The sequence below is a fragment of the Falco rusticolus genome, chromosome 7 (genome assembly GCF_015220075.1).
Source record: "Falco rusticolus isolate bFalRus1 chromosome 7, bFalRus1.pri, whole genome shotgun sequence".
Taxonomy (NCBI): domain Eukaryota; kingdom Metazoa; phylum Chordata; class Aves; order Falconiformes; family Falconidae; genus Falco; species Falco rusticolus.
This window is the reverse complement of record NC_051193.1, coordinates 27,090,046-27,101,215: the sequence shown is the minus strand read 5'-3', so window position 1 is coordinate 27,101,215 and position 11,170 is coordinate 27,090,046. Positions and strand designations below refer to the sequence as shown.

The window sequence follows — 11,170 nt, the reverse complement described above, 5'->3', positions numbered from 1 at the left end:
CTCGTAAGGAGCGAGCCCTGAGAACCGAGAGATGGCAGCTGCTCGTTAAAAAAAAAACAACAAAAAAACCCCACAAAACAAAACAAAACAAAAAAAGCCAGGGGCTTAATGCTGCACGTTTAGCGCTGGCTGAATCCCGGCTGGGCTACGAGGCCGGCACAAAACTGGCCTTCACACACAGGTTTGCTCCAAAGCCTCCCCTCCCCCACAGATCAAGTTTACAGATCGTAAAAAGAATGGGTCAAAACCAGTCCCGCTTCAACTCTAGAAAATTTTAATGACTCTGATCCTTTAACTAAATAATTGAAACTGAAAAATAGCCAAGTACTACATATGCTCTTTTTAAACAATAAATAAACTTTTTTTTAACAAGAATTAAATATAAACTTTACACATCCAAAATACAATATACAACCTATTTCAAAAAGGACTTGTTGATTACAGAAACATAGTAAACCAGTATTATGAACTGCTCATAAGCTTTCCTACACCAATGGTGATGCTGCCCATGGCAGGCCTGGATCCAAATCCCACGGAGAGCGCACTGACTTTCCTATGTCGGGCAAGACGTCTGGCTCCTTCGTTTGACTGATGGTCAGGCGACAGAGCCCAGTGGAATCAACCAAGATTCAGTGGTGTTAGCACGTAAGTTACCTTTTTCAAGACTGGTGAGTGTGAATCTTCCCAAGATACTGTGTTGGACTAATGTAATATGTTCCGAAAGGCTGATGTGATAAGGCTGTAGTAAGATTTTAGACTTAAGCCAATATTTTATCCGATTGGAAACATTCTGTATCATCGAGAAGAATGAATCATATGGACTGCCTCATTAAGACCACAACAGCAGAAGTTAACAATATATACAAATGAACTTTTATCCATTTTCTATAATGCAGAAAACAAAAGAAACTTCCATAAAAAGGATTTCTTTGTTCTCAAACTTCACTTAGAAACTCAACAAACAGTTGTTCTGTAGCATTAGTAAAATTCAACAACAAAAGACTTTGCTGTACACCATAAGTAAACCAAAGTGTTCAACAGTTTTGTTACCATTGTTCATATGGTGTTTAGTTGGCTTTGTCTTTCAATTTCAGCTTTTTTCTCTTGCCGGTGCTTAACTGCTGCCCAGAAGGTTATTTTTTTCAGCGCTTGCTGTGATAATTCCGATGGCAAGCACGGTATTTGATACTTTAAGAGAGCTGCGTTCTTACCAATGCAGTCAAGACACAACCTGAAGAAAGAAAAAAGAGGAAAAAAAAAAAGAAAGAAAAGAAAGATAAAGTAAATGGTCTATATCCTAAAGACAAAAAAAGTGACATCTAATAAAAGCTTGTGATGTTCATTCTATATGTTGAACTTGCATGTGCGGGACAGAGTACTACACGCCACCAGTGTCTGAACTGCTATGGATCGCCATACATTGCACGTTTCAAATATTTACCGAGGAGGTAATTCTATATTTTACCTGCCTATGCAGAGCGCATGGTTCAGACCTGTGTCTAAAAGCACAGTGCCGTGACAATTTACGCTAGACAACTTGTGCCAATAACCTCAACTCACCTGAGCAGCGAATAAGGTTGAGTCTGAAATATCAACAAGTCACTGCAGTGACCCTAATCAACAGAAAAAAAGAACCATTAAAATGACAAACAGCTTCTCAGAAATATCACTATTTTCTAGATTAATGTAATATTTATTACCACAGGTATAATTTAAAAGTGATAATACCTAAATAATTATTTATAAAGAATCTGAATAACAAATTCCTTTTTATGAGCCCAACAAGGGCAGGAAAAAACCCTTCAAAATTACTTTCCAAAAACACCTAAGGTCACATCTTAGAACACGGTATGATATGAACAAACCTGATAATATCACCAATCATATTAACTTTATTTTATTTCAATTTTAGTTATCACAGAGATAGGATTTATTTATTCAGTTTACTGACTGTGTCCATGAAATGCAAGTCATCTTTGCTTCCACCAAACACCATCACTTCTCCTTCTCTTCCAAGGCAGGCTGTATGCCACAATCTAGAAATAAAATTGTGATTAGTGACCAAGGAACAGCAATCAGCTGTGTGCTATCAGCAAAACAAATCTAAAACTTAAATGGTTTTAAGGGTTTCTGAGGAGCAGCAAGTTTACTTGCATGTTAACCTCTTTACCTCACATATTCTCCTCCATTCTTCAAGTTTATTTTCAAAAGACTCTTTTGCTATAAGGACAACTAAAATGGGAAAGGTCACTCTTCTAATCCCATGATTCAATTACTTTACACACAGAGACTTGAAGTCTTACTGGCCTCACTACTCACCCAGAAGAATTTTACAATTTCAAGTAATGTACTTTACAAGTTGCTCTGTGGGCTGCAGAAGCAATAAAGCCTGCTCTTTATCAACCTGTGTCTGAAGGCAAACCTTCCATTCTTACAACAGAATGGGGAATAAGCGCCGAGCCCTCGGTGGAACACAGTGCTGATGAGAGCCTCTCCTCTGTTTGGCCATTTATTTGCACAGAGTATGTTGGGCCTTAGTATCTCTGAGGCTCCTGCTTCTTTGTCAAATATTACTGAAATGGGTCAATTGATTCAAAATGTACGTGGGCAGGACAGGCAGCCGTGCATGCACAAAGCACAATAATATAACCCTTCTTAGGAAATCAAGGCAAAGACATTATTTAAAAACTCTCCAGAGGTAAAAAATAATACCCTAAAATATATTACTCATTTCTTTAATATATTTAATATAAAAGGAGAGAGCAATATGACCATTGATCTCATGAGATTTTTGCTGAATGATTACCTTTCATACAGGCCAGTATATTTTTGTCATTATCTGACTTGTCTGTTCTCTAGTTATATATACTTTGTCGTATTTATCACTACTGCAACAAAACGTTACAGTGGAAAATTTTTGGAAAACAAAATAACTACAGAAAACAAGCTTTTGCTAAAAACAGCTTTTAGTTTTGGTTGTGGTTTTTTTTTCTTTTAAAATTTTCCACTATTTCTTTAATCATAACTACAATTCTAATGGCTTTAAGCCTGTGAGGTTTTCAGTACTGACTCTTATACCTGAACACAAGGATGAGAGCTTCAGAACACCAGTTATCCTGTTTCAGTTTTACACTTCCCCCCAAAGATTCCTGGGGATCATTTTCTGTGTGTCAGTTACTTAGATCATGCCCACAAGTTTTGTGTTGTGCATATAAAATACATGGTATTAAAAAGAAAACACAACAAAACCAAAACAAAACGTGACTTGTACAATCTTGCTTTAACAGAGATTCTGCTACTTTAGCAGCTACACCTTGTTAGATTTACTTTTTATTATTAGCAGTTAAAAATCTAGAATTTTTATACCAGTGTATTACCACTGAAGTAAGTATCACAAGATTATCACCACCAGAGCTCTGGCCCTTTAAATCTACTTAACCAAAATAATATGCACCACCGGAACTTTCATGCAAAAGTAAATTTTCTTTCTTTCTCCATTCATATCAGTAATTATTCACCATTCTCCACAGAGAAAAGGTGGGATACAGTTTAGCCTTCCTCATACCTGTAGATAGATCTGTCTCTGGCTTATCTGCATTATGAAAACTCTGGCCTGGACTTCATCACTGAAGAACACTGGGGAGCCTTTCCTGCCTTGACTTTGTTGACATCCTAGCTTGCAACCTGATGCTTTTTCTACAGACTGACAGAGTTTATGTCCTCTCACAGCTGCTCTAAGTTATCACCTAAACATTCTAATACAGCATGTTATTTAAATCATACAGATGTATAATCTAATAATTGATAACCTTTTTTTACACAGCTTTTCTAACTAGAACAACAGAAATACATTGTAATGAAAACACTGGGAGTCTGTAATTTAAACATACAATTTGTTCAATACTTTAACCTGGCATGCAAAATGTTAGCTAAAGTACAACTGATGGACAGAAAGAAGAAAAGTATGTTCTACCAATACAGAATCAGAGATCTATAACCTGGAAGACAATTTTTCAGAAATCAATTACTAAAAATTAAGGTTGAAGGAAATGATTCTTTACAGAATTTAAGGAGGGAATTACTTTCGCAGAAGCATTAGGAAAACACGTTCATGCATGTGTGATATACCACGTATTTTTATAAAATAATGGAAATGATAAAAAAGTACACATATACGTGTTATCACCAGTACATTTTAAGTCCTGCTGTGAAGTCATATGAGTGACAGAACTGATTTAAACCTTTTTCAGCTGCACAGATCCAGCAGTAATCCTGTGTAAGTATAGGGATACAATTATGGTACAACTAAGTACTTCACATTCAAATTAGTTCAGTATATAGACCAGCTTTTGGCATGTCTCCTTTTATGCAAGTTTCCAGGACTTCCTGAAAAACGTTATTGAAGTTTCTCTTTTTAGGGGAAAAAAAAAACAACCAACAACCCAACTACAGGGGAGGTCTTTTATTTCAATAAAGAATTAGGTCAATGAAAGGCAACTGCCTTCAGCCTACAAACTGCACACTAAAATCTTCAGATAGTGGAGAACCACAGGACACATTTGGACTTGAGGGAGCTCTGAGACTCTTGTCAGCTTGTGACCCAAAAGCTCTGTTCTTGTAGGAGGGGGTCTGGGCTGTGTGTGCTGTACAGTTCCCAGCAAATTTAGCAGCACCAGCCTCAGGAAGCCTCTTTGGTGATTCTGCTGCAGCAAGGAAGAGAGCTTGCTCAATAGCCTCTCTGCCAGCACAGCCAAGTGACAATTCCACTTTGTAGCCCTGTATGGAATCTGCCCTCGGACTGCTGGAAAACCACTTGGGGCTCAAGAGTCACAGGTTCCTCACATCCAGCCCTGCCACCACTGGAGGCACAAATGTTATTCCAGCTTAACTGCAGAGTAAAGGCTGAGCTGCAGCTCCCTAGGCTGCTGCCTGCAGAAAAAGCACATTCTGTCCCTTCCGCATCCTTTTCCATGATGCACCGGTAAAAATAATTACACAAGGTGAGGCAGTCTGCCATTTCAGCAGTTAACTTTTATGAGACCATCCATGTAAAGAACTGAACACCAAGACAGACACGATCCTTGACTGCTAATGATGTGCTTTTCTATTTAAGGCAGTCATCAGTCCCTTCATATATCAGTTCACTAATTGTAAAAAGACAGAAAATATTCTATGAAGCTAAGGTATAAGTTTATTTGGGCTTGAAGAGTTTGAAATATAAGAAAACAGAAAACTTGATCTACGGTGCTGCTATATTTAAAAGACGCCCTAGAATAGGATAAAACAGGAAGAAAGTTAATTGAGGTAAAGATATTTCAGTAACAGAAAACAGAATGCAAAGCAGGAAGCATGCAAATGCCAGACCAGAATTGTACACTGTGCTAAAGGAATGATATAAAATTGTGCAGAGAGTACCTGGGTGATTGTATTGAATGAACTCCATGAAAAACTTATATTTACTATCTACAGCAAATCAATTTAATAGTATTTATATTATAAATGCAAGGAATGCTTCAAACACAGGGAAGGGGAACTGTCTGGAAGAGACAGTATTGTTGCCAGTATGAACAACACACATTCTAGAACCAGGTTGGTTTTGGTTGGCAGTTAAATCCTCGAAATAACAAAACTCTGCAGTCATTTACTGTGCTGCTTAGTACTGCTGCTTAGAAAAAAAAAGAAAAAAAACAACAAGCAAGAAGGTATTTCATAGTACTTTTGAACCCTGAAAGATGCATCAACATTTTCATGGTTGTCCCCCCCCCCCCCCAGTGCTTCTAATAATGTATCAACATTAATCAACTTTTATTATTCTTATAGATTATTAGTTCCTCAAAAGTTATGCAAGATACGTTTTCTTATATAAAAATAATTTGGCTATCAAACACCAAGTTAATTGGACACCCAGATCCTTCATTACAAAAACTCTTCTAATGCAAGTAACCATCAACTATAACAAATACAGAAAGTAATAATGCTGTATCAGGTGTGAAGGAACATAAGTTAGTAAAACAAACTATTCAATCATATGGCATTAATTTTCTAAGGTATTCTTACAATGTAGTTTAAAAATACTATCCAATAATTTAGAAGTACTTATTTTTTATAATTTCCTTAATTTCAGCAAAATATCTATTTTCGTATACCTAGGCATACTCTTCGGCAAATGGGTAAGTTGTTTCCATCCATTTGTTGTAATGCTGTGAATCCAGCCATCACCTACAATATAAGAACATACATTAGTACTTTTTCGTGGGACAAAGTATTACCTTTTTTATTTATACAAAAAGCTTTGTGTTCTAAGAGCACATATTAAGATAACAGTAACATCATCACTACATTAACTTGCATCTTTTCAGTCTTTGTGATTTAACCATTCAGTCACAGAAAGATCACCACACTGAAATCTGGAATTAAAATACACTTACTTTTTTCCTTTCGGATACACTGAGAAAAATCACCCCCTCTCAGTGGAATATATCTGTGACACTCAAAACTATTTTCACTGATTTCACATTTTTTCATGAAAAGAAGTTGCCTCTTCTAGAAAAGGAACTCAGTATAAGATTATCCTACTTCCTATTTAACGTTTTGTACCTGTGATTTGTTATTAATCCAAAAATCTACATTATGTCAACATTATTATTTGTATCTTCTCCTGCAATTTCTATTGATATCAAATTACACCTTTTTCATATCAAAATGCATCAGACTCTTGCCTTTATTCTTTTTGATGACAGTTTGATGAAAGATTTATTATCATATGTTCTTGTTGTACTATATACTATGTGCTCCTATATTTCTATAAAAATAATAAGATAGCTAGAGAAATACTCAAGCGCCATGAAAATTCTCTAACAAGATTTAGGTCTAAGTAGCCTGAGAAAGACAACAAATGTGCACACTAAATGATGTTAGTGTTAAAGTGTACAACAGAATTATAATCTCTAAATTACTTACTTAAAGGAACATTATCAGAACTTAGTCCACCAAAAAGAAAAAGTCTGTCATCTCCTATCGTAGTCAACGTGTGCCAGGATCGGTCTTTTGGTTTCTCTCCATTGATATTAATTCTTGGTGAAACAAATAAACAAAAACAAATTTTCAATTAATGCTAAAAATTAGCCTGCCAGAAATTTTAATAGTTCACTTATCTTGTCCTAGAACAAACATGGATATTTTCCGAGTGAAAAAGCTGCACTCACACAATTTGAATTTACTCTTAAGATGAATGGTGTTAAAATCTAAGTGAAGTAATTTCTTGTAGTAACTGTTCTCTAAACAATCAGTTCTATAAGTATCAAATTTAAGGACAAAAGCATTGATTGTTATTTTGGTTGTCTGTTTTCTTAAGATCACTAAAGCTACTACTTAATGTACAACTGAAGGCACTTAGGACAGCAAAGAAAGGACCACATACATATTCAAATAAACTGCACAATACATGTAGGTAAACAGACTAAGTTATTTGAGATAAAATTTAATGAATTCTGAGGGTCTAGAGTTTCTCTGCTCCTAGGAAAATGATCTTAAATTATGCAAGTGTTGTGGCTTTACCTTTTATCCAAAAGCTACTACCTCTTCAACCACTGTGCCTTTTAACACAATGGTTAAATGGTCACCCAAACTTCTGAGATAAATTTTAGTACAACATGGAATTCCTAAGTACAAAACAGACTCAGGTTTATTATCCCAAAAATCTGTTCATGTTACAAAAACAGGGATTTGATATTGATTTCATTTTAGTTGCAGAGTTAGGTGTGCTCAAGATGAGAAACTGAACAGTAAAGAATCTGAACATAAGGGATTACCTACAGCAGGTGGCCTGAATCCACAGCATCAGTTTACATATTCAGCTGTCTTAGGAGGATCCCAACAATTAGCAAGAGTAAGAACCTCCAGAGGGCATCAGCCCACCTAGTATCTGGCTACTAAGCAAAAAGACGAACTTCTGTTGCAAAGTACCTGGTTAGATACAAAGAATCTAGGCCACCGCATACTCAGTACATCCTTATTTTGGAAAGATGATGGAAGAAGCCAGTGCAAACACCTTTAAGGCCTCTCGTGGGGTCAGAACGTTAGTCGGAGACTGTCCAGAGGGAGTAAGAAAGGAATATTCAATCCAGGTAGACTATACCTCTCAAAGAACCAGTTACTTTTTTTTCCCTCCACTTTCCTGAAGTGAGGCAACTGTAACATACACAGACGTGTTCTCAATCTACAATATGAGCAGCGCAGACAGTCAGCTGTATTTCCTTTGTTATCAATGAAAAGAAACAGGTCCTTGAAAAGCGCAACTCTTGATTTATTTTAGATGTCTGCCTTAGCAGCAGTCGTCTCATGCCCAAGAAGTGCCTGTTTCTCTTAAGTGAGCTCAGAGGAAGCCTAGGGTGAGTAATACAGGCATCTGCAGTTCAGTTAAAGGAATTTCACTACTGGTGACTGCTAAGCAGTTCTCCATCTGGAAGCAAAGCCTGAAGAATCATAGCTAATTAAACAGTGATTGCAAAACCGTCCTACTAAATTTGGCACTGAAGTTGAAGCCAAGTCACAATGTTTGAGTTGCTTTGCACAACTCTTGCATGAGAAGCTTCTAAAATTGGCAAAGGGGCAGACTGTGCAGAGATACAAACAGGCTTTGATGTTTAGAAATACAGATATACCAGATACTGATGGCTGATAATGTTTCAATCCTTCATACCACTGATACAAAACCCCCAAAAATCACAGTAAGAGAAAGAACATAATATTGAACATTTTGAGTAACAAGTCAGTGGAGCTCAGGGAAAGCAAGGTAACTTCTGGGTAGTGGCAACTGAAATAAACACTGCAATCTCATGCTGGAAGATATTACTGGATTAGTTAAGTTAATATTATGCAATTCCTTAAGAAATCTACATAAAGTTGCATAAGAAAAAGAAGACATGACTGGTTAATGAGAAGCCATGGGGCTTCAAGTAAAACCATCGTTGCATTTGGAATTTTTCTTTTAGGAGATGTCCAATAAGTGAATCCAAATGCAGGACTGCACAAACCAAGCCCTCTTTGCTGGGAGACATGTACCTTACAGAAGAACCTCAAACACCTGCAGTAAACTTGTCTTGGTCAGCAGCATTCAGACAGCTAAACTTTTTAATCTGTATTAAATCCTTGAGTCTCATTTGGTGATAATTCACATGGGCAATCAAAGGCAATCTCTTTGCAGCTGCAGAACGGCTGAAAATTCTATTATCAAGACGAGAAAGGTTGCATCTTGCCCAGTTTTTAATTCATCATTAGATCAGAAATTTCAGTAGAAAGGAATCTGTAGCTACAGCATAAGGGAAGTCTCCTTGCCAAAAAACACCTAGAGGAGAAAATACCCTGACAGCAAACTAGTCTGAAGTAATTTACCCCTCTGTAAAATACTGGAATGACACGAGGGCTTATTAGAGGCAGTTTTCAGCTGGAAATGGATTGTCTGGTTAGAATTATTTAAAAGTATTGCTGGTGCTTAAAGGATATAGTTATTTTCTTTACTTCACACTCTTAATATTTAATTTTATTGGTCTCAGCAAGCATTTCTTTGCTATATAAATTTCAGACAAAAAAAAAAAAAAAGGAGAGAAAAAAACCCCCACCCTCTTTATCTACTCTGTCTTACTTTACAATGTTTGTGTATGGATTCGTAAGACTTTTGGGACCAAGTTCTTTATATTGGAGATGATCCCTGCAAATGCCCAATTTCTAATACACCCACCACTACTGATTTTATGAAAGGAAGCACATAGCCAGAAATAATTTTCCAAACAATTTGTGCAAAGACAGACTGTAAAGTGGAGTCAAAATGGAAATACTGATTGGACATTGTTCTGAGAGATACACTGATTTTTGCTCCTTCTATAACCAGGAGATGAAATCACAAAGAGGTATGTTTGTCCATGCTGACAAGTAGCCTGGTAATACAAGATGAATTTACCACAGTAGATAATTAATAGGCACAACTAAATTATTTGGAGAAAACATCATCTAGTCCTAGGAAGGCACCCTTCCCTGCCCCGCCCCACCCCAATGCAGCTGACAACGGCTAATCTAAATATTCTGTCGTCAGTGATAGTCCATATTTCTCAAGTTTCCCTAAGATCTGTCACTTTAGTAAGCGAAGAACAGTGCTCAGGTATGTAAAGCTTCCTGTAAGACCAGCCTTTGATTAGTTACCCTTCTAGAGATGAATACATACAAATGCTTCACCTCCTGTGAGGTGCAACCACAGCAGCAGACACTCTGCAAAGATTCTTTTTCCCCCTAATTTCTTTTTAGTCTCTCTTAAATCTCCTTTTTTCCCAGTCTCTCAAAGACTCTTTGCAAAGGTGTTGTAGAATGGCTGGATAGTAGGCTCCTACATTTATAATGATCAGAGTCTATACTAAATCATGGGTAAGTCTTGTGAGTTATTCTTGGATCGCAATATGGAAATAACTGAGTATTGGAACAAACTTCAGTTTTTAGGAATGGCTGCACGTAGTATTACCGTCCTTAGTGTAACAGGGTGTGTGTGGGGGTGGGGTGGGGGTGGGGGTGTAAATCAGCCTGTTGTATTCAGGTCAAGAACAGAAAAACTTTTTAAAAACTTCAATATTAGCTTTCAAATGCCAAACAAAAATGTAATGCTGGCTGACAAGGACTTAAGACAGAACTTTGACATTGACATCCCTCCTTTCAGGACTTGAAATTCCTCTCATTGACTTGTCACTCAACTATCACAAGTTTCCTTTCTAAAAGCAATAAAAAGCAAGCCAAAGAGCAGCTGCTCATGCAACAACAAAACGTAAGCAGCTACAGCAATAATCTGAATAATCAATCCACTCAGAGGTAAAGCTCACAGTCTAAGAGGGACAATGCCATCATTTAGGTAGAACATTTTTAATTTTAAAACAACTAGCAAAGAAAAAGGGGAATTAAGCTGACCAGTTAATAACCACGAATGCCAATTAAAGACATTTTCAAAGGGAAGTTTTCTTGAAAGGACACTGTGCAACTTCTTTGTCCTGCTGCCATCAGCAGCAAGAAGGAATGGATGGAGGATTGTGTTTACCCCCTCGCTTTGCTCTCGGCTCAGGGGGCAGAGACTTGATGCAGGATCAGACCAGCAGTTACAGGCAATTAAAGATGCCCATCATAGCTGCATGAA

The 11,170-nt window shown here is 37.0% G+C and overlaps 1 protein-coding gene across 2 annotated transcripts in view; it reads right to left on the bottom strand.

The window, feature by feature from the left end:
• Positions 1 to 251: 251 nt before the first annotated feature.
• The window catches only part of KLHDC1 (kelch domain containing 1), a 31,349-nt gene continuing 20,430 nt past the window's right edge, over positions 252 to 11,170 (bottom strand). For both annotated transcript variants that reach the window (XM_037393550.1, XM_037393551.1), the window contains exons 9-13: positions 6,961 to 7,073; positions 6,147 to 6,219; positions 1,952 to 2,036; positions 1,561 to 1,613; positions 252 to 1,231 (exon numbers count right to left, since the gene is read on the bottom strand). In XM_037393550.1, coding sequence (XP_037249447.1) covers positions 1,057 to 1,231; positions 1,561 to 1,613; positions 1,952 to 2,036; positions 6,147 to 6,219; positions 6,961 to 7,073 — 499 coding nt within the window. In that variant the 3' untranslated portion in view covers positions 252 to 1,056. The remainder of the gene's footprint in view (positions 1,232 to 1,560; positions 1,614 to 1,951; positions 2,037 to 6,146; positions 6,220 to 6,960; positions 7,074 to 11,170) is intronic.